Source organism: Beta vulgaris, chromosome 7 (assembly GCF_026745355.1).
Source record: "Beta vulgaris subsp. vulgaris cultivar EL10 chromosome 7, EL10.2, whole genome shotgun sequence".
NCBI classification, from domain to species: domain Eukaryota; kingdom Viridiplantae; phylum Streptophyta; class Magnoliopsida; order Caryophyllales; family Amaranthaceae; genus Beta; species Beta vulgaris.
Genome location: NC_079208.1, coordinates 5,137,164 through 5,161,039, shown reverse-complemented (window position 1 = coordinate 5,161,039; position 23,876 = coordinate 5,137,164). Strand labels below are relative to the sequence as shown.

Sequence of the window (23,876 nt, the reverse complement as noted above, 5' to 3'; positions counted from 1 at the left end):
AGAAGGGCTGCGCTTTTGAAGAAAAGCACAACCCTTCACTTAGTAGGGCAGCGCTTTTGGAGAAAGCGCAGCCCTTCTTACATTCAGAAGTGCAACCCTTTTAAGCTTGAAGGGTTGTGCTTGAAAAGCGCTGCCCTACTTAAAAAGTGAAGGGCTACTATTGAAAGGGCTGCTGTCAAAAAGCGCAGCCCTAAGGGCCTTTTTTAGTGCAACCCTTCCTTATTTTTCCACTAGTGTTGGCTTCTCACGCTGCTCCTATATCCTGTAGCATGATGTTTTTTATTTGACTAAAAACCTATTATTAAATTCCCTAACTTAGTTTCAGAATTCAAACGAGTTGATGTAGATGAGGAGGATTTTAAAATTCCTTTTCATTTTCTCTTTATTGTATGTTATACAGTGTAGGAGTAAGGTTCTTGTAGTATTTGAGCAAAATTTGGGAAAGAGAAAAAAAGTGGGCCCACTAATGAATTTTTAGACGAAAACTGTCATCTGGTAGTGTTTTTTAAGAAAGATCTTATAAGAGCACCCTTAACCATGAGTGGAATTTAAGATTGTGGAGGTGAGTGAAAAAAAATGGCTCTTAACCATGAGTGAAATAAAGATTGAGGAGTGATTGAAGGTGAGTGGGGGAAAAAAATGGCATGGGGTGATTGAATTGATGATCAGCCGTGGGGTTGGGACCCACAGCCAGGTCATCAATTGTTAAATTTTTTTTGGCTGAGAACCACGCAAAACGCTGCGTTTTGCGTTGGGCTGTGAAACAGCTTAACGCAAAACGCTGCGTTTTGCGTGGTTCTCAGCCAAAAAAAATTTAACTTGCTGACGCTGCAGCTGGCAGCTGACACGCGTGTCAGCGCCAGTTGCAGCGTGACATTTGTCATGCACGCTGCCAAGTGTCGTGTTGTTATTGGTTTGTAAAATATAACCGTTGTAAATTTTACAACGGTTATATTTTAAAAAATATAAATCAAAAAAAAAAAAAAAAATACCAACAGCTCTATTTTTTCGAGATCTATAAATAGAGACCCATTTTGCTATATTTTGGACACACTTAATTTTCTCCCTCTTCACTAATTATATTAAAAATGCTAATTGTGTCTCATATCATTAAAAACGCTAACTAATTACGTATTTAATTACTTAATGAAAACGCTAATTACATATGCTATGTATTAATAAAAGATAGATAACTTAATTATTAAAACGATAATTAAAATTTTAATTTTATTTTTTTAATTAATTGATAATAAAATATCAAATAGTAATTAATATTTCATATCACTAAAAAGTAAATAATAAAAATATTGTATGATGGTAGTTGGGTGATGAGAGGGAAAGTAGTTGGGTGGGGTCAAAAAGTAAGAGAGTGAGGAAAAAGTAGTTGGGATGATTGAAAAATGGTTCATGGTTAAGGAGATGAGTGGGAAAAGATTGTGGGATGTTATTTTTTAGAGAGAGAAAGTTAGAAAGAGAGTGGGATGATCTTTGTTTTCAATCATGAATAATGGTGCTCTAAGATGGTTATTTGAAAAAGATCGACTTTACAAAGTGGTTAAAGTTGACAAATCTTTTTTTTGTCCATCTTTTCTACTCCCTCCGTCGCAAAATATATTTTTCATTTCCATTTTGGGTGTCTCAAAATATAGTTCCCATTTCCATATTTAATTTCACATTTTTCCGAAATTTACCTAGAAAAACCGTGTCCCATCATTTATTTGCTTCTTTAATTTTGTTTTTTCCTTTGTTTATTCAACCAAAATGTTATAATTAATGCTCTCCCATCAATCATTCTCCATTCTCTCTCCTAAAATCATATTTTCCCATACAACACTTATTTAAATAAACAAAAAAGCTTTGCTATCCCTCTTAGATTCTACTTGCATAAATTACTGTAAAAAAAAGGAAAATGGGAACTATATTTTGGAACGGAAGGAGTATATCAAAATCTACCCAAGTTTAGTACTTTTCACATAATTTCAATTACAACTCAATTCACTACCATATTTTGAAGGCTTGTTTCATATTTGATCGAAGATTTGTTCAAACAAAAACCTATAATTAGGTGGAAGGTAATATTCTAAGTGTCTCTTCTAGCTTATTCAATTATTTAACTTGTTTTTAAAATTTTTTTAGCATGATGTGCATTTAAAAACATGACCGTGATGTGTATATATATTTGGGTCATGGATTATTTCTGTCTATATCTACTTATTACTTTGATTATTTTGATTTGTTTATGGATTTCCATGTATTTTGTGTTGCTTTTATTATTCTTAATTGCAATATTGGCTACCACCCAATTGTTAAAGCGGACCTATGATTGTTAACCACGACTAAATCAAATAAGTTGGACAATTTATTAGATTACATACTATAATGTGAAAGATTAATTGTAAGATGAATTTAGATATATTAATTCACTAATGTAAAAAAACTAACAAAGTTGTGAGTGATTTTTACATTAATTTTTTGTGAATGAATTTTGAACAAAAAGAATCGACATAATCATTTGGTTTGACTAAATTAAAGAACATCAAAGATAGTGAGTGTTTCATACTTTTCAAGTGGACATCATGTATTTCTCTTATTAAAAAAAAGTCAAGATATTTTATCCATTTAATTTTTTAATTGAAATATTTGATGTATATACCATTTTTAACTTGTTTTGAATGGAATAAATTTTTACTTTGAATAATACTTCTAAGTTTTGCTTAATAATACTTTCATTATATATTAGTAGAAATTAAAACGATTGAATATTAATAATATGCTAATTGAGACAAATCAAACAAGATCCCACATGACTATATTTCTTCTTATAAATTAAAAAAATTGATAAGAATCTCTCTAAGTATGAATAGTGTCAAGATTCTAATTGAGAACGATAAAAAAACAGAGGTAGTATTAGCTAGTAATTTATCGCTGCTAGTGAGGGAGACAATTTGACTTTTACGGTTCATGTGAACTTCAACTTGTTTAGCTTCAGAATTAATTTTCATGAAAGAAGGTAATTTAGATCAAATAATCAATTACAAGTCAATGCTTTGCTAGGAACAAATATACTCCCTCTGGTATTTTTTTGTTCTTTCCACTTGAAATTTTCACACTATTCATAATTAGAGAAAATCTTCTTAATTCTTGTCAATATATAAGAAAAAAATATAAACATGTGAGATCTTGTTTGATTCGTCTCAATGAGTACTTTATTGATATTTAATTATTATAATTGACTAATATGTAATGAAAGATACTACGGTTAAAAAAGTACATTGACAAACGCTTATAGTTAAAGTAGGAAGAAAAAAATGCACATAGAGTACATAAGCTACTATTTTCTCCTTAATTTTATTTCTGATACAAGTTATTCCGTGATCATTTCTTCTTTATATATTACTTTCCTTTCTGCTTAGTTGTTTTTATAAAGTCCAAATTTGTGAATTTTATAAGCCTAATTTTCTATATATTCAAAATGTTAATCTTTTATAATTAATATTTATACGTTAATAAATTATTAATCGTCAAAGATATATTTTAAAGAGAGTACGACAAGTTATATGACGGAAGAAAGGAAAGTCAGTAAGTTATGTTTGCACAATGCAAAATCGAGAGATTATACTATAATTCAGTGATGATGGCTAATTAATCTACAGTCTCAAGCTCACTAGTAATTCAATGATTAGGAATTTAAGTCATATTATTGCAGCCAAACGCAACCGTTGCGTGATATAGAATTCACCATTTATCGTGGTATGACATAATTTGCATTTTCTGCAGGTTTCGTGCCGACAACATATCATCATGGAATTATTGGAAGACTTTGTATATTTAGAAGTATATATAGTTATTGCAAATCGCCAAATTGGGGTTCATAGAAGATCTTATTGATGGATATCTAGCCTTGACACGATTGAGGCAACAGAAGGATCCCGTTTTGGGTGGTTGCATGCATCATTGCATTGGTCAAAAACTCAAAATGGCCTAAACAATTCTAGAACGTGGGAACACTAAATATGACAAGATTTCTTGATTGATTATTTGATTATTTGATTATTTGATTATTTGATTTGAGGTTTGACCCTTGAGATCAGACAAGCTGTTAGGTGATCCTAATTCCCACGAAACTACAATCATCTTCTTCTTTTTTTTTTAACACAAATTAGACGAAACTACAATTATTAGCTTTTAGTTACTATATACTACCTCCGTTTCTTTTTAATTGTTACACTTACACTTTTCACGCATGCCGATGCACTACTTTGAGCCTTTATATCTCTAATTTTGTATTTGTAAAAAATATAAAAACTACATATTAATAAAATACATACTAATACGAATCTAACAAGATCCCACATGACTATGTTTTTATTCACGTATAAATCACAAACGAGGGTCAAAGTGCAATGTGTGAATAGTGTAAAATGTCAAAGTGTAACAATTAAAAAGAAACGGAGGTAGTATATACAAATAATCTCAAATTCTATTCCGTTTGTTTGTCTCATTAAATTTTGAATATTTTGAAAATAAATTTCCTCTATTTTTTTTAATACTTGCAATCTTGAAATATACACAAGGATTAAGGAAAAGGAAAAAATAGAGAGAGAAAATACTCCAATAATAATAATAATAATAATAATAATAATAATAATAATAATAATAATAATAATAATAATGACTATCAATATGAAAAATGGATAATTCTGTAAATATGATTATTATTTTAATTATAATAATAAAATATAATTATCATTTTAATTATAATAATAAAATTATGATAATTATAATTTACATATTCAACTTTGAAAGAAAAAAAGTTTCTTTTAGTAGTACTTTGAAATTTCATATAATATAACTTATACCTTTATAACTTTAAGTCAACATCTAAATAATAAGTTACAGTGTTATAAATTTGAAGACAAAGTATAGAAATAGAGAAATTAGAAAACCGAATCGGATATGATATCCGAATTTAGAAATGTGGTTTGACTTCGATTATGCTAATTTATCCACAAAAAATTGGATTAAATATCCGATCCGATTCTTTAGATCAGGTATCCGAATATTCGGATAGTGAAAATGGATATCAGATCGAAATTTCGGATGATCAAATTTGGATATATTTGCTATCAGATTATACATATATGATATCGATCAGTTTTCTTCTAAAATAAGTGATATCAGTTTAACCTCTTTTTGTTAGCTGAATTATGCAGGCTTCTAATAAGTGTCTATCATTCTGACATATTTTTAGACTCTCTATTGCACTATATAGATAGCAACATGAATTCCAATACTAATTGCAAATTTGTATAGCAAATCATCAATTAACTACATCATTGGAAGAATGCATAAACACCAAACTCTGAACTCTCATAAGGAGAGACTAACAAATCAAACTTTATTCATTGTTGGAGACAAAGAACTCAATAATTGAGTAAAATAAACTCTACAAAAGAGAGAGAAAAAGGAGGATTTTTTTTTTTTTTTTTTTTGAAAGAGAGAAAGGAGGATTGTTGTTAATGAAAACTTAGAAAAACAAATACTCTCTCTGTATTTTTTTATCTTTCCTACTTTTATGGCAATCCAAATTAACTACTGAAAAACTAAGGTTTTTAAATAAGAAAGAGGGGCTCCTTTAATAAATTTAACAGTTAGACATTTTAACTTTTAGATACCCAATTAATAATTTAGCCAACTCATTATTTGGTAGCTAGATATATAACATTATTTTTTAAAAGCAATGTAAAAAAGTTATGTACCTTTGGGCTATATTAATAGATATTATAACGATTGAGTATTCATAAAGTACTAATTGAGATGAATCAAATAAAACACCACATGACTATTTTTCTTATATATTGAGAAGAATTTAGAAGATTCTGAATTCTGTCAAGATTTCAAACGAAAAAGATAAAAAGATCATAAGAGGTATAAAAAGGAGTTCAAGGAAAAAAAATTCATGCTCATGGTACACCAAATGCTATTTTTTTCTCATTATTCATTTAAAACCTCAAAATGAGCATAATCATACAATAAATAGAGTTCCAAATGAACGAACTCGAAGTTTAACACCACAGAAAAGAACAGTAACATCTCCAAACTACCTTAGGAAAAACTAGGGTTTTTTTTTTTTAATAAGAGAGAGGGGCTCTTCTTAGGACAAATTTAACAATTGAATATTGTATTTTTTAGATAACCAATCAATAATTTAGCCAACTCATTGTTAGGTAACTAGATATTAAACATCATTTTAGAAGAAAAGTTCGAAATTACGTACCTGTAGGCTTTGGGTTTATATTAATTACCCAACATTAGTTGCGAGTTGTGACTCTCTAGTGCGTGGAACCTACCTTATTAATTGATCCTCATTATTACTCTACGGTGGCCCAGCCCAATTATTCTAAAATCCCCACTGTCATTATATAAATACGACAATAGTTCGTAAAAGTAATACGAGAAGGACTGTTAGGGTATGTTTAGTTCACCTGAAATTTTCTGATCTGAACTTATATGATCTGAACTTATTTTTTCGAATCTGAACTTATATGATCTGAACTTATTTTTTCTGATCTGAACTGATCTGATTATAAGATCTTGGTCTTGTTTGATTCGTCTCAATGAGTACTTTATTAATATTCAATTAATATAATTTTTACTAATATGTAATGAAAGATATTTAATAGTATAATGATTTTTAAATATAAGCATGATCTGATCTGAACTTATTTTTTCTAATCTGATCTGATCTGTTTAGATATGAAATAAGCAAAAATAAGGTGAACTGAACATAGCCTAAGAGTAGGGATGGCAATCCAATCCGAATCCGACCCTAGTCCGCTCCGATCCGAAGGAAAAAATCCGAGTTGACTCCGACAAAAAAGTAATCCGACTCCGACTCCGTTTAAAAAATCCAACTCCGAGTCGGAGGAGAGTCGGATCTCATAAAATAATCCGACATCCGAATCCGACTCCGACTCCGACTTTGAGTCAATCAATCCTTTTTTCTCATTTATGTAATGTATTATTTATGTATAATCTGACTTCGACTTTCAGCCAGTTGTATTATATAGGCTTTTCCCACAGAAAAAATGATTAAACAATTGGAAGAAAAATAAGTCGGATCAGGTTCGGAGTCGGATGTTCGGATTTTAAGTCGGATGTCCGGATTTTAAGTCGGTCCGGATCTCGGAGTCGGATGTTCGGATTTTAGGTCGGGTCGGATTCGGATTTTCAAAGTCGGAGTCGGAGTCAGACTCGGATTTAAAATCCGACTTTCTGTAGGGTCGGAGTCGGATTATGCATAATCCGGTCCAAGTCCGACCCGTTGCCATTCCTACCTAAGAGTAACCAACCAAATAAAAAACACGTATTTTTGGAGATAATGACAAACAGCTTTTTAATATACAAATATGTATCATTTTCATTTAATGTGTACAGAAACAGGCTGCCAACATGTGCACCTTGTTTCATCTATGTGAACACATAAATGAAACTATTTTTTTGCACCCAAAAAAATAAATGAAGCTAATACTAATATTCCAAAGCAAAATAAATAGATAAAAATAAGACCTTGCATCTGTATTAATCACACAATTTACTTTCTATTCTATATTTGTCACAGCAATGTCATCTAATCCTTGCTCTTTAATTTGTATTATCTGTCACTCACTTTTCAAGAACCAATTTTGACTAATGATTTCTCTCATTACATATCAATAGATAAGATTTGTGTTAAAATCAACTGTTATAAACTTATAATGTTAATTTTGTATAGTTTTTTTTTATAAATATATAATGAGAGAAATTAACGGTCAAAGTTTGATTCTGGCGAGTGACTAGCTATCACGGAATGGAGATAGTATCAAGTTCTTCCATATTATCTCTTCTGAAAGTTAAGGTACTTGATGCCATAGGCAAAGATAAGAAAGAAGAAGAGGACCCAACCAAGATGTCCAACAGCAATAACAGGCAGAAAGTCATAGTCATAACCCAAAAATTCTTTCAGATAAACCTTCACAGACTGATTGCTAGAACCAGGTATATGAAGAAGTGAACTCGTATCGCCCACTTGTGAAGTAACTAGGCCGTATAATGTCCACGAAACCGGGGAAGCCCAATAGTACCATCTCCACCATATTGGTATTTGCTGCAATCAAACACATAAATACTGAAATTGGTAAAGAAGGTATGACAAGTCAAATATAGGATGTGGAAAGCGAAGGAGAGGCAGTAATTTTTTGTGCATACAATATAAGCTAAGACTGTTACAGGTGAAACCAAATTTTCAGAAAACAAGAAGATACTCATGTTACAAATCACAACATCCATAAGTTTTATAAAATTGAGTTCGCAAAAATTGATTCAACCCAGAAAAATCCGGAGAAAACTAGGTTTCCAGCATGCGTGGCTCTATGAATATAAACCGAACAAACCTACCCTTACATAAGAAACTGACCAGCTTATTAGAACTCTATTTGACTGGAAAAGTGGCCAAAAGTTTAGGGGTATAATCTAACTAAAGTTGTCCAACTTAAAAACAATCTAAGATACCCAGTTTGAATATTACAAGCTCACTAAACCTAGAAAATATGAACATGCTTTTCTAAAACAATTTGTTATTAATATTACAAATCCCATAATTATGTTGCTAAGGCGCAACTGATCTTGGTATGTTTATAATCTGAACTGATTATTAAGAGTGCAAAAAGGATGGAAATATTAAGTTATAATATGATATAGGCAAAACCATGTCTTTAAACACAGAAATTTCACAATATCCTGTGAGGTATTGTAGCAAATGACGATCACGTGCTAAGGTTTCCAAATAGTGAATTTCGTGACTGTATGATGATGGTCGGAAAATAGCCTCATCATGCTATCTTAAGACCTTTTTTCCCCCTTCAATTTTTTTTTTTTCGAACTCACAACAAGCTTAATAATTGAAACTACTTCCTTATGTGATATATGCTCATTGACGCATCTTATTGTTTGGGTCTTCTATAAGGAGGGAGGCTGATCTTTTATTTTTTGGAGACCAGAGTGTGTTAATTCATTCGTAAATCATAAATGTCATCGCATATAGGTGATAAGGACCACTTTCTTCTTCAGGAGCACTTTCTAAACACACATTAAACTAAAGTATGAGGATAGTGGATTATATTAAGTGTTTGCCTCTCACCTCCCACAGCCCAAGTTTGGAGTTCAAATCCTTGTATGCTTCCCCCTCCCCCACTTGAGATATGGTATGTTGTAGGTTATCCTTACCAAAGAAAAAAAAACAGATACCGTGCTTAAAATCTACATATAATGTTATTGGTATCTTAGTCCTTTTAGAGGCCTTTTGGATTGATAGAAAGTAAAAGGAAGGAACTGAGGGGGGTTTTGGTTCAGCTACCTGGAATGGAATAGAATGGAGTTGATTGCATTTTAGTGTTTGGTTAGCCTTTTTTATACTGGAACAGTGGAATTTAACATACGAGCGAGGGTTTCAAACTCCTCCCCAATCCCTTGGAACCTCATACTCACCTCAACCTCAAATATTCTAACTCCATTCCCCTCAAAAAATCAAACCCTAAATTTTACACAAGAGAGAAAAAAAGGAGGGCTGCAATCAACTCATCTTCTTTGATGTTCCCAGCCTTTCACAGCAAGTGCTGAGATAAAATCTTTTTCTTCTTTTGCTTAAAAAAAAGGCTTTAGTTTGGTCATTCAGTGCATGTTTGGTTCAAGTCATGGAACGGAAATGCTGACATAAATTTTTTATGTTCCCAGCCTTTCACAGCAAGTGCTGAGATAATTTTTTTTTCTTTTGCTTAAAAAGAAGGCTTTAGTTTGGTCATTGAGTGCGTGTTTGGTTCAAGTGATGGAACGGAAAGGGAATGGAATCAAATAGAGGAGGGGAATGGTAACAAATAACAAGAACTGTTACCTTTATTCAGTGTTTGGTTCAAGCCATTGTATAGAAAGGTAAAGATATCGATTACCACTAATAGATCGATTTTGTTACTTAAAAGGGAAAGGGAAGGTAACAAACTAGGGAGTCCACTACCACCAAGCAATGGTAATGGATTGAGGGGTTGATTCCAATCAAGAAAAAAGGGAGTAGGTAATTGATTCTATTTCCAGAAACCCCAAAACATTGAGCCAAACATTCTCCAAATGTGTGAAAATAATCTGACTTTATACTTGTTTTATTCTGGTTCACTTGTATAAAAAAAAAACCTGATTGGATAATTGCTGCTCATCTGCAATTAGATTAGTATTGTTCAATATAAACTTAGAGTTTTGTAATGAAAAATGCATTATAATATATAATATTTTGTTTACCAAAGCGCTTATAGTCTTAATTACCTTTTAACTCTTAGTTTTATACTATCTACAGGAACACTAACAGTCTCCTGCTAAGAATTATAATTTTAATAGTAAAATTTAATAACATGGAATTTATTTGAGGATGAAAGGAGTACTAGCTAGACAACAAAATACCTAATTTAAATCATGTGGCAGTACACTAGGTTTGAAGTTCGAACTTAATATGGATAAAAAGCATGAAGGGTGCACCATGTATTAATTCTTAATTTCTGATCTTTATTTTTCTTTTATGGTTTTGGAGGTAGGTATACGTGGATGAAGTATTTGAGATGGGTGGTGGGAAAATATTGGTGGGTAATAAAGTTCCAAACAAGTGATAAGGTGTGGGTGGTTTGAGAATTCTACCCATCAATGAAAAAGTGAGTTTCATGGTCTCTACCTACTATGGTTAGTGGGTATGGGTATGGGTATGGGTAGAAGAAAGAGAGAGGAAGACATTAGATATATATTTTCTACTTACCATATGCTAAGAACTACACTGAGTTTCTTTTTCTTTCTCCTTTAAGAGACACACCTACCAGTAATCCAAATATACATGTGCCTACATGTACGATCAACAATATTCCTTCTACCTTGTTCTAGCTTCATATATTTATTAGGGATGGCAATGGAACCCAGACACTTCCCAAATCCACTAAAACTTGCTCTATTTTAAGGCAATCAGTCTTATAAAAGCTTATGGGTCAGGGTAGGGTATAATGTTCTTCAAACCCAGACCCAACCAAACAACCCGCGTGAACATATTCTGTGAACTAAACTACGCAACACTTCAATGTTTGCGTCTCTAAAATTTTGAAATATAATGGAACTAGGATGTCTTTTGCACTAGCCTTTCTATTTGTGTTGGCATTTCAATATTCATCTGCTAGTGTGATATTTTTGTTGCGCATTGTTTCCAGATAGAAAAAATTGGAGATAAAAGATTTAAAACATAAGTTTTCGACCTACTTCTGACCGAAGCCTTAGACCTGCTAAATCCTTTCGGTATTGGTGAGGGTCTAACTTCTATAAAACCCTACGCACCTGGGTAGGGTATGGTTCAATAGTGTATACTGCATAGGTCCGAGTATGGAGACCTTACCCATTGCTATCTCTATTCATGATGGCCAGAAAGATGAGACAGTCATCTTCATGTCATCGGAAAGTAAAGGGGATTTTTTCTGTTACATGCAAATGTTATGTCATAGCTTATAGTCTTATCACTTTCTCATCGAAGTCATTCTACAAACACAAAAAATAAATGGGACGGAGTTCTCGACTAAGCTATGATAATATTAGATTATGGTAAAGTGTTAGGTTATGTGTCTGTGTGTGTAGTTTAGATTACCCTTGGTGGTGGATTTATCTAGTGACTATGTGGTTTTGGGTTTCAAGCAAAAGAGCTAAAGGACTTCACATCTAAGGTTAACGTAAACCAAAAATTATGGGCGTCAAGGAGGGGTTTCGTTTTTTTTTTTTTTTGGGGGGGGGGGGGTATTGTGGTTCTAGGTGCTAGTGACATGGACTGTAAAGAGGAAGCTGTGGTTCTCGTTTGAAAAACTAAGATACTCTCATTCCGGGTGACAAATTCAGGTTGCAAACTCATGGTTAGGGGGTGAAGGAGTGACAAATTTAAGGGGGGGTGTCTAGGTGCTAATGACATAGGATTGGTAAACTAGGGTAGTAATGTCTTGGGATCAATGACGATGAGGGATGGTGTTCAATTGTAGCAAGCATCTTGGTTAAAAAAATGTAAATTACCGGGAGGAGCGTCGAAAATTAGGTAGCTGGAGTACATCCCTTTCCCTCTCCTTAAATACCTTAAAGCAAATGGTGTTTACTGATCTTAAGCATTAACAACTAGTTTATCACCAATACATCTCAGTGTAAATAGTACATGTGAATTAAGTGAAGATACTTCATGTAATCTAGGGATTGCTCACAATTTTTTTTTAATTTTTGAAATAGATATTCCCTTTAGTCCTATCTCACTTGCTAGCATTGAACTTGGTCAGAATATAGTCCATCAGAAATTCTAGCTAGAAACTACCAAAAGAAATGGAAGGCACAAAATATGATTTCAGATCAGAAACTTCAATCACATGAAACTTAACTTCCCTGCGATGTACTAGCTACTCTAACTTCTAAGCTTAATAAGCTTTACATCAACATCATATACTTGATATTTCCAATCATATGGCAGTAAGTTAATTATAAGTGCACCTAAGACATGATAGAACACTCACATTCTATGTATTGTATTAAAGGTTGATCATAAATCTAAAATTTTAAAGTTAATTAAGTGATGGGAAAAAAAAGAATGCACGAGTTGGGTATAACTTCAAGCACAAATTTTAGTGTAGGTATCATACCGGTCGAGGAATCAGAAATCCAGCAAACAGATTCCAGAGACTGAGGAAGAAACCCATCAAAATTCCAGCAACTTGATGACCAGGTGTGAGAGAGACAAGCATCATTCCGTACATTGCGAAGTAGATGAAGCATGTCGTTATGAAGTACCAGAAATAAACAAATTTTCCAATTTTCCACTCAAATCCAATCATAGAGTAGAGGAGAAGGGTGTATAGTAATGTCTGAATCACAGTGTAGATTGCTTCTATTGCCACCTGTAGGATAGTGGACAAGTGTGTGTAGTGCAAAAGAATAAAAGCAGATTAGGTTAAAGTATCTTAGATAAGTAAATGAAAAGTGAAAACATTGTTCATTCAACTTCCTGGTTCAATTACCTGAGCCAATGCATAGGGAAATGCTGAGTACATCCCTGCAGCTTTTTCACGGTAGAATACTGTTCTCTCAATGGCAACAACAGCTTGCACAGCTGAAGCATTAGTGGCTCCAAGGAAAAGTACAGCAGAATACATAGCTCCTAACAAATTCATTAGGTCTTGTTCTTTGGATCTGTTGACAAATCAGAAGAGGAACCACCCAAAAATATGTTAATTCTGAAATAAGATATAAAAGGATTAAAATATGGTCTTCAGGTAGAGTGGCAACAATATCCAGAAGACACTCCTCAAAATTGGTAAAATTATTTGTTAATCTTGCTAGCTAGCCCAGCTCCAGTCGTAGCTGCCTTCTCCGGTATTAGGTTTTCTTAGATACTTAAGAACATTTACATAATTTGCTTTCATTTCACTATCATAAAACCTACCAAATTTCTGCATTATGCTAAACTAGACTCTTAACTCTCCTCACTGACGAGATGGAAGTCCTCAAGCGGCAGATCTACATAGTACAAATATAAGAATTTTACCAAAGCATCAGCGGAATCTATTACCTATCTTGGAGCATCAAGTGAACTGCTCAAGCAGGCCTTATCTCTCAAGTCTCAACTCATTAAAATTTCAAGATATATCCAAGTAAATGAACTGCAATATTAATCACAACATTTCCTTCTATGGAAGTTTACTATTAATCACCAAATACCCATTTTCAGTAACTTTCCCCACATATATACTTATTCACATGATATTGCGGACCACTTGTTCTCTTACATGTCTCTATCTTTTTCATTGCCTTAATATTTGTGCCCAAGCCATATGTTGTGATTAACGCAGAACGGAGAAGGTATATATCAATTAAGCAATGGCGGAATGCTTTACTATCACAGTTATAATTATTAATATTTTTTAAGACATTAGTAAAGGAGAATATTTAAATTGGTAGTGCAACAAAAACGTACATTTTACGTCCCTTGTTCCAGAATATAACACCAAAGATAACACCGATCGCTATGGTCAAAACGAATCGAACAACATTGTATTGTGGATTCCGCCAATAAGACCAATATTGCTTCCAAAAACAAGCCTTAAACTGAACAAAGAATGGTTGAGAGTATCTAGTTGGGAAGTGGAGATCGCTAGAGCCCGGTGTTGCAGTACTTAGTTCTTTTATGAGATCTTGATTCCTCCTAGAAGATGTACAATACAAACATCTTTTAGCAAAATCATAGGTGTATATGTGAATGAAGAAAGTTTTAGGATAAAGCTACACATACTGGTAAAGTGATGAATTAGCATAATATCCTGCAAAATCTATATCCAGTTGAGACTCTGCTTGAGAAGTACTAATATCTAGCATCCATGTAGCAGGGTTATAACCATCCTTGATCTTAGGCACTCCTGGAACAGCCTGCAAAAGCCCACAGCTTAAAGCCATCAGAAAAACAGAACTTAATACTCTAAGTAGACGAAACAAGCAGAATGTTGGTATTAACAGGGAAGAAACTGCATTTTGTTTGATTTTACAAACCAAATTTCATAAGTGAGCTACAGAGAAATCAAATTTTAGCAAATATTAGGAAATAACACCAAAATACTCCCCATTTTTGAAAAATATTGGTCTCAAAAGTCAACACTAGCGAAGGGCTATTTTGATAACATATCATGCTCCATTGATCTCTTTTTCTCACTTAGGCGTCTTCCTAAAAATACTTATCCTTCCTGAAATTGGGTTTCCCATGCAATCATACATAGAATGCCTTCTCTTTCTTATTCAAAACAGTAGTATGTGCATAAGTTATACATTGTGGAAAGAGTAAATGAGCATCAAAGGTTAGGCCTTTAATAACACGCAGCCTTTTCAAGACCAGTATATTTAATTATCCATTAGTTATTCATATGTCATTCTCCAGGGCTTGTGTTTCTCATGATGTTTAGAGGTGGAGACCTGAGGAGATCTTTTGCTTATACATGTAACTATTTTGATTTCAAATTAATACTGAACATATAGGATAATTGAATCACAATGAGCCACTCACTCCAAAGTATTCAATGAGCTCTTGAGAACGGTGGCCAAGGGGGCCTGCATAAAGAACTTGTCCTCCTCTCTTCATCAACAGGAGCTGCAATAATACATGACATACATAAGTCATATGAACAGGAAAGATGATATATTTATGACAGTGATTAGTGATTATAAACATATCATATCTTTGAGCTGCACCTCGTCGAAAGCCTCAAAGATATCAATGCTTGGCTGATGAATGGTGCAGACAACAGTTCTACCAGTATCCACCGTGTTTCTCACAGTGCGCATGACAATAGCGGCAGCTCTTGCATCAAGCCCAGATGTCGGTTCATCCATAAAGATAATCGAAGGATTAGCAACTAACTCTACTGCAATCGTCAATCTCTTCCTTTGTTCTGTTGAAAGGCCATGAATGCCAGGAAGGCCAACTAGAGCATCTCTTAATGGTTTAAGCTCAATCAACTCCATTACTTCTTCAATGAACATCTGAATGTCGATGAAAAAAAATCAGTCTATTGAAAATTACTTGGAGGCAGCATAAGCATATATTAATGGTTTGTTACAAATTAGATTTAAGTACAAATCTTATTTGTAATTCATGAGTAGGACAGCATCAGCATGTAGCTTGCCAGGAAAATGTAACAAACCTTTCGTGTCTTTGTGTCCACATCAGAGGAAAGCCGAAGCCAGGCCGAGTACATGAGAGACTCACAGACAGTGACATGTGGTGAATGAATGTCAGTTTGTTCACAATAACCACTTATTCGAGCAAAGGTTGACTGGTTCTTTGGGTAGCCAGATATGCTTATGCTACCTTCAATATAGCCACCAGTTTTCCTTCCAGCCAGCACATCCATCAGCGTGGTCTTTCCAGCCCCACTAACACCCACTAATGCTGTCAGTATCCCAGGCCTAAAAGCACCACTAACATCTCGTAAGAGTTGGAGGCGATCTTCATCATAACCTCGGATTTTCATTTCCTGGGGAAGAAAAATCCAAGATTCATTTTATTCTTGTTGTACGAAAAATATGTTTGTCATTAACATTTTTCAATCATCACAAATCACAACATATTTACGTTGTTGCCTATTGTTATTTCAATTTGAAGCTGCTTCTGAAAGAGCGAGAACTTACTGCAGGCATATCCACATAGTAACTGACATGCTGGAACGTGAGTGAAAGAGGTTTGAAAGGCAAAATCATTCCCCTTATGGGAACATCACCGTTTGAATTAGTACTGCCTAGATGCAGATTCATATCCTCTGTATCCAAACCATTAAGTCTGTCCTTGTACGTCCTATTGCTCTTTTTGTCATCATCATCATTCAATAATACGGTTTTCGAATCACTAAAAGCTGTAAATAATAGCAAACAATAAATATGCTATTAGCTTAAGTTTCGAAACTCCTGCAGCCAAAAGAAAAACAAAAGTGGATGCCTTACGACTTAAGAATGTCAGCGACAGGATATAGAACAGGTTGAAAAGGAGAGAGAACCCCAAAAGAGCTCCAATACAGATCCAATACCAATACTGTTGTTTAAAGAAGCCTCTTGAAGCAAGGAGGACTTTACCAATGGTAGGTTCACGTATACTGGAGTCTGCATTAGGCTGCATTAGTATATAGCATTATAAACAATTGAATGAAAAACATACTTCAATCAAAAACACGGATTTATTTAATCCATATGGGCAGGAAAGAAAGTAGAAAGGAGACAGGAAGAGAAAGTGGAATTACAGTGCTCCATCGTTCGTCAAGAAACTCATTAATAACTAAAGCATTCTGACCATACATCATAGGCGAAAGGTAGTAGCCCCATATCATCCAGGGACCAATGTCACCTACAAAAGCAGTACGATAAAAGGACAATCTTAGAAAAGCATCTAGTACAAAGATGATGCCACATGAAGTACAGAGATATTAGAATTAGTTAAAGTCAATATGCATACAGGAGGTAAAAAGCATACCTTTTGCGATGATAAAACCACCCAGGACAAAAATTAGTAGCAATGCAAAAATACCAACATTATTAGCAACCACGACGGTTCTTCCCGCAGCACCAAGGAATCGGAAAAGGGACAAAGCCATCTGATGGATACAGAAGTACGCTAGCAACTGGCAGAAAAACCTAATTGAATCACACAGATTTATGAGAGAAGAAGAACATATGGAGTAATAGTTAGAACAAATTGTTTATATTTTCAAGGATGCATATGCATTCACAACGAGTATCTTAACAATTCAAAGTTTAAAATAAGTCTCACCTGCTAGCAGCTGGAGCAAAGCCAATAGTGTAGTAGGTGAGAATGGTCCATATTGCTGATTCCACGAACGATAGTGGAATTCTAAGGACCCAAACTGGTAGCGCATAAGCCCATGCAGGGTAGAACAAGAAGTCTCTCTGCTTGTAGAAAATCGGGAGGCGAAGAACAGTCAAGGAGAGTTCCGCAAAACCATTAAACATAATATTTATGAGGCTAAAAAACAAGGCCCCCATGTATTTTCCACCATCTGTGACTGATTTATGATCCATTGTCGTTCTAAGGAATACAGTCATTGTAATTAATGACATTATTGTTATTTGTGTAGTCTTGAAGATGTATATAAATGAGTTTCGTTTCATTAACAACCATTCTCTCCAAAAACAGGCCTTAAATAACTCCCAATTGGAGATACCATACTTTTCTTTGACTAAAGCGGCTGGGTGGACATTTGATTTATCAAAAGGAATCACTAGATCAGACGCTAGCTTTTCCCCAGTTTTGAAAGATTGGAAGCCCTGCGTGAAATCAAAAACTGAAATGTAATGATAAGGTTGGTCATTTCTAGACCAAAACTGTTCTTGATCTTTCTTGGAAGTCACTTCTTGCAGAAAATCAGCTATTCCTTTCCTCTCCGGGCATTTGAAGCCCATGTATTCAAAGAACTCGACAACCTCTTCACGTGGGCCCTGATAGACAATCTGGCCTTCAGAAAGAAGGATAACGTCATCAAAGAGTTCATACGTTTCAGGAGCCGGTTGTAGGAGAGAAATGATCATTGTTACATCCATTATATGAACCATTTGCCTCATATACTTGCATATCTGAAAAGTGGTGGAACTATCCAGCCCTGTTGAAATTTCATCCATAAGTAGAACTTTTGCTGGACCAACCAACATTTCGCCTGCATTACGAGAAAATCAACCATGTACTGTTAGAACTAATGAATAGCTAAATCATTTAAATTTTTCTGATTTTCCATATATATATATATATGTATATATATATATATATATATGTATATATATATATATGTATATATATATATATATATATTTATATATAATATATATATTATAATATATTAATATAATATATATATATATATATATATATAGGCAAGATCACATGAGAATGCTCATTACATGAGAAATGAGAATGAATCTCAACCACACGATTGGTTTAGAATTACAACACTTATTCATTAGAGTTATACCCTCTAAAAAAATTTGAATTCAAACTTTTTTTTTTTTTTTTGAATTTTGAAAATTCAAATATTTTGTTTTTGGAGTTACATCACTTTTTCATTCGAGTTACATCACTTATTCATAAGAGTTATAGCGTGTAAAATTCATTCTCATTTCTCACATAAGTATGCATTCTCATATGAACTCACTTCTATATATATATATATATATATATATATATATGTAAATATATACCAGAAGCAGTTACCCAAGTACTATACCAGTAGTTACACGCTTCTTTTGGCCACCAGAGATACCCCTTTGCATTTCATTGCCTACTATGATATCCGCACATATATCCAGTCCAAGTATCTATTAAATAATAAGCAAATGCAATATTAGTGCTTTCTACCTTTGCTACCTAAGCAAACAAAAATTAGCCCAATTGCCTATGACATACCTTTAGAATATAATCAGTAACTAGACTAGTTTCTTGGCCTGGCATTGCTATGGCCTTCATGAAGGCATCAATCTCAGGGTCTGGCATAATTCCTGCTTGCTTCTCTCTTCTGGAGAGATCTGCCAACAGCTCATACCTCGTCCCAACCCCTAAGCATCGCCCTGAAAAATCTAATGTCTCTCTTACGGTCAACTCTCCATTATGAAGATCATTTTGACTAATATATGCACAGGTCCTCTGGGGAACAAATTCTCTTAACTCATGACCACAATACGTTATTTTCCCATCAACCTGTTCATAGACAAGAATGATAATAATATCAAAAATAATAACCTGAGTCCAGCAAGTACGCATTTTTTCTCAAAATACAGTTTTTTCTTAAGAAATTCCAATTGTGTGTTCCAAAAAGGAAGGGAAGAAACATTGGAAAGCTAAGCCACTGAGGTTACAAAATTACTTAACAGAAAAATCTAGATTTAGGATATTTCATATAAGACAGCAAAGTTTGTATGTTCTATGTAACGCAGTCCTTTTTGAAATACTATGCCTGTACAGAAAACTATTGAAATAACCTCAATACCTGCTGATTCAAATGCCGTTATCTCAAACAAGCTTCAGAAGACATTTCATTGTTCTTCTAAGTATAACTTGATTAACAAGCAATTTTGCCCAATTCTTCAAAAAGATATGTCGTATAAAACTTTAAACATAAAAAATTATGGCACATCTTTAGTTTTGCAGTTCTCAACCCACAAAAGAAATTATTCCAATGCAAATCATTTTGTAGGGTATCTGTCACAATGCATTCAGGGGCTTAATATCAGGAACTAAACGAAAAAGAGTTTGAAATACCTTGCATAACTAAGAGATAAATTTCTAAGAATATAGAACTAGATATCAGTTAAATAAACTGTTCGAAAAAAAATCACCTTGAGATCTTTATCCAGCTTTCCTGCAAGTGCCAGTAAAAATGTAGTTTTTCCTGCACCTGGAGGCCCCAAAAGTAATGTCATCCTGACAATTAACATATCAATGCACAATAAAGGGACAATCGTTCAGCACCAATATATTGCACATTGAAGGACGGAAACCAGAAAATGTGCAACATCATTCTTTGTTAGTTTTTTTCTTTTTGACCCTACAACCCCATGTACCACCTTGCATCACAGCAACAACAAAAACGACAAGAACCCAATTCGGAACCCTCTACTAGGAGCAAAATCATGTAATGAATATATTACAAACATGAATAGCTTACAGTAATCAAAGACAATCTCCAATTTCCTAAATTTACCCCAAACACCCCCTAATCCCCCCCCCCCCCAATCCTCCTCAGGACACCCCCTATTAGATTCCTGTGTCGCGTTATATGAAACTATTTTTACTCCTCACAATTGGGAACAGGGCACACACAACTCACAAATGGAAGTGTCCTATCCCCCAAACTCATATAGGCTATTCTATGTACACATCCAATCAATTCAAGACAATCTTTATGTAAGATTATGACTACAATGAAGTCCTAAAGACGCTCCCTATGTTGATTTTACATTAATGTTCTGCAACAACACAATCATAATTCATGTTAGGGAACATACATGAAAACAAACTACTGGGAATAATTCAATAATTCATTGCATAACATTGTAAAATTAGAACCTCCAATAAATTGATATACTCCATAACTATTCCCCGCCCTGTATTTTCTTAGTATCGCCCTAAATACGTATTCTTATACCCCTAAGGCCTAAGCAACCCCCATGCCACCCCCCTACATTCCCTCTCTCATTCATGCACCTTGATTATCTCTCTTTCTTTCATAGTTCATACCCTTTGATTTGAATTGATATATGGTATCAGTTTTTAGTTACAATGCAGCATTTCAAGATAACCCATTTAATAAATTTGCGAATAAAATAGAATGAAGCTCTACAAAACCAGAAAAATAATGGCAATTGATAGTATACCTGGAGGGTTTGACAATCCCAGAGACATGTTGAAGTATGTTGAGGGTTCTCTTCTTTGATGGGGTTAGTCCCACCAATCCTAATATCGCCTGCCATTTTCAAGGCGTATATGGAAAAAGTTAAGCATAAAGCATGTTCATTGTTATAGCTTCATTTCATAAGATGAGCAGATGGCAATCGTAGACGTAGAACGCTAAACACCCAGTTCAATAGCATTTGGATTTCTGTAATTTTGTATCGCTAGTTTCTAACATATTTAATTTTTGCCCCATCAATCAGAATAGGAATTGGGATGGACTTAAGTGGTTAACTTTCCCATCTTTTCAAGAAAAATCTAAGGTTCAATTTCTACCATTTGCTTAGAAGGTAAGGAAGGAGGAGGATTGGGAGGTGTTTGATTTGTAATGGGCTTGTGGGTAGAAGCCTTGTGCGATGGCATCCCAAAGGATTTATTCTTACTAATTTTTTTTTTTAAAAATGTACATCAATCAAAATACGGGTTAAATATAATAAAAATGCGCATATTAGTAAAGAGAGGCAAAATAAAATAACATCAAACAAATATTGTTTATTGAATTTTTGGGAAAGTTCTTTTCAGCTTCTTTTTATTTAATTTTTGGAAAATAAAAAGAAAATGAATAAGCTACGAAAAGTTTTTTTAAAAAAAATAAAGTTTAGAATTTTTTTTTGAATAAGCTACGAAAAATTGAATAAGCTATTTGTCTTTAATACGAGTCAACTATTATAAACCTCTCCTTTACCTCTAGGTTCCAATGTTTGAACAATGAACTAACCATTTTGAATTACAAAAGAGATACTTTCGTCACACTTGATTTTCTCAAAAACCCAGGTATATCATGTGCATGGTACACTCTGATGTATCATGTTCACAGTTCATTCATCATATACACCAGTGTATCATGTGCATGGTACACCCAAGATTAATTTCTACTCATTTGCATATTTGGAACTCTTTTTTTTAAGTATATTTTGTTTATTTGGATAATTTCAAATGAGTAATGAGCAAAAATATAGTCTTGTATGTATCATACTCACTGTACTTCTTTATAAAAGGAAAACAAATCTCATTAGATTATAATTTCACCTTACTATATATATACTTCATAAAAGAAAAGGCTCATATTTCTTAGATAAGTAGCATTTTCCCCTAAAAAAACAAGACACTATAATGTACATAAACTTGAAATCGAAGCAAATAAATGGAATAATATTGTGTAGATAGTAAAAATAACACATACCTCGAGTGAGTTCATTGTAGAATTAAGCAAGGTTGGCAAGGCTCTACTCCCCACATGTACATTTCCTTCTACGAACAGATGCTCGTATCTTACTTCAATTTTTGGTATCTCTATCCCCACTCTAAATTATTCAATCATATATTAAAATATATAAATCAAAATTATGATTGACATAGTATAAGTTTAATGCATAATTGTTATCAATAAAACATTGTTAGATTGTAACAACGAGCTAATAACCATAGCATACCGTAATAATCAACATATACACAACCATTACATATGACAAACTCATATATTTTGTCTCACAATTTATGTACCACTCGTGTATTTTTTCATTGTTTTACACTTTTACTAAAATAAGTTTCAAAATCTTAACTAAAATACGGTGTAGATAAGATACAATAACAATAACATAAAATAACATGGCACACTCACACACAAGTGATGTACAAGAGTGTGCTACATAAATATTGATTCAAACATAGCTAGTGCTAGTCCTCTAATTCCTTAAACTTTTGGAAAACATAGTTGAGACAGACTAAAGTTGAAAAGAATAAGTTATATGGGGATATACTTATTCTATACTAAGTTGAAGTAGAGAATAAGACTTTTAATTTTCAAATATATACTTATTAATCTAAGAATAAGTCTAACACTGCATATATACTGCACAAGATAACTAAAAGCATGTTATGTTCAACTTATAACAATAGTTTATTAGTTCTAACAAGTAAAATTAGCAAAAATCAGTTATAATCAATAGTTGCCTATGAGAAAACTCTAATGAATCAACCATAAAAATAATTTGATTATTAACAAACAATCGAGTTAAATTATGTAAGAACCAGTTGACGAGAACATAACATATCAAATAAAATTTGATTATTAACAATCCAGTTATGTAAGAATCAGTTGACGAGAACATAGCCTAATAAATAAAAATTTGAAAGAACTTAGTACTTACTTATCAATCCTGTCCCTGAGTCTTCTAAGGAACTTTTCATTATCTTGATCAACAACTCTAAGAATAGTATCAACCAATACCTTCCTATCTTGCCTCCCCATATTATGAAGATCAACCTCATTCTCCACCATTTTACCATCTTCAAGTACTCTTCTAAGCACCCCTTTCCTTAGCCTTTCAAAGGTAGGCAACCGCTCGATAGCGGCCCACCTGAGCTCCTCCTCCTCCTCCTGCTGCTCCTCCCATCTCCGGCTACCGAATACGTCGTCCGGAACACCGGCTAGAACATCTCGGAAGCTCGGTGCGGATAGCCCAGGCCAGCTTCCTCGGCTACTGCCAAAATCGTCTGGGGTCATTGACCCACCAAGTTTTGACATGGAATGATAATAATCACTAGGGAAATATATGAAACTCAGATATAAATAATAAAAGAAGTGGTTATAAAGAGTAGTTAGTTTGCAATATTTTTTGCAGTTTTTGCAAGTTACATGGGGGAGTGCCTACGTACAAAGTACCACTTAACAACCTTTTCTTCAAATCCTGGAAAAGGAAAACAATATAGAGAAAACAAGTATATATATAGTTGAGGTTTCTAGGAAAGATTGAATAATGAACTGGCTATTTTGCAAGGGATGGAATCTACAGCTTGATGTTGC

The 23,876-nt window shown here is 33.6% G+C and overlaps 1 protein-coding gene across 2 annotated transcripts; it reads right to left on the bottom strand.

The window, feature by feature from the left end:
- Positions 1-7,379: 7,379 nt before the first annotated feature.
- On the bottom strand, positions 7,380-23,771 carry LOC104898459 (ABC transporter G family member 39). 2 transcript variants are annotated; one of them, XM_010685545.4, is made up of 19 exons: positions 23,221-23,771; positions 22,254-22,374; positions 20,995-21,083; positions 19,957-20,041; positions 19,028-19,318; positions 18,849-18,939; positions 17,384-18,284; positions 17,087-17,247; positions 16,857-16,960; positions 16,564-16,729; positions 16,255-16,475; positions 15,768-16,100; positions 15,316-15,606; positions 15,131-15,214; positions 14,369-14,502; positions 14,054-14,281; positions 13,098-13,269; positions 12,723-12,977; positions 7,380-8,146 (listed from the first exon to the last, which is right to left on the bottom strand). In XM_010685545.4, exons 1-19 carry the CDS (start codon positions 23,595-23,597, stop codon positions 7,877-7,879), a joined length of 4,374 nt encoding a protein of 1,457 aa, XP_010683847.2. In that variant the 5' UTR covers positions 23,598-23,771; the 3' UTR covers positions 7,380-7,876. The 2 variants fall into 2 exon arrangements, with proteins under 2 accessions (XP_010683847.2, XP_048504308.1); XM_048648351.2 differs by lacking the exon at positions 23,221-23,771 and having other exon boundaries at positions 19,957-20,015; positions 22,254-22,357.
- Between the last annotated feature and the right edge of the window lie 105 nt (positions 23,772-23,876).

Coding starts and splice junctions, on each gene's coding strand:
- LOC104898459 (XM_010685545.4), bottom strand. CDS start 23,597: ATGTCAAAACTTGGTGGGTCAATGACCCCAGACGATTTTGGCAGTAGC. Junction 16,961..17,086: donor TGGTTTTATCATCGCAAAAG/GTATGCTTTTTA, acceptor CTGCTTTTGTAG/GTGACATTGGTCCCTGGATG. Junction 13,270..14,053: donor TGGAACAAGGGACGTAAAAT/GTACGTTTTTGT, acceptor ATTTGTCAACAG/ATCCAAAGAACAAGACCTAA.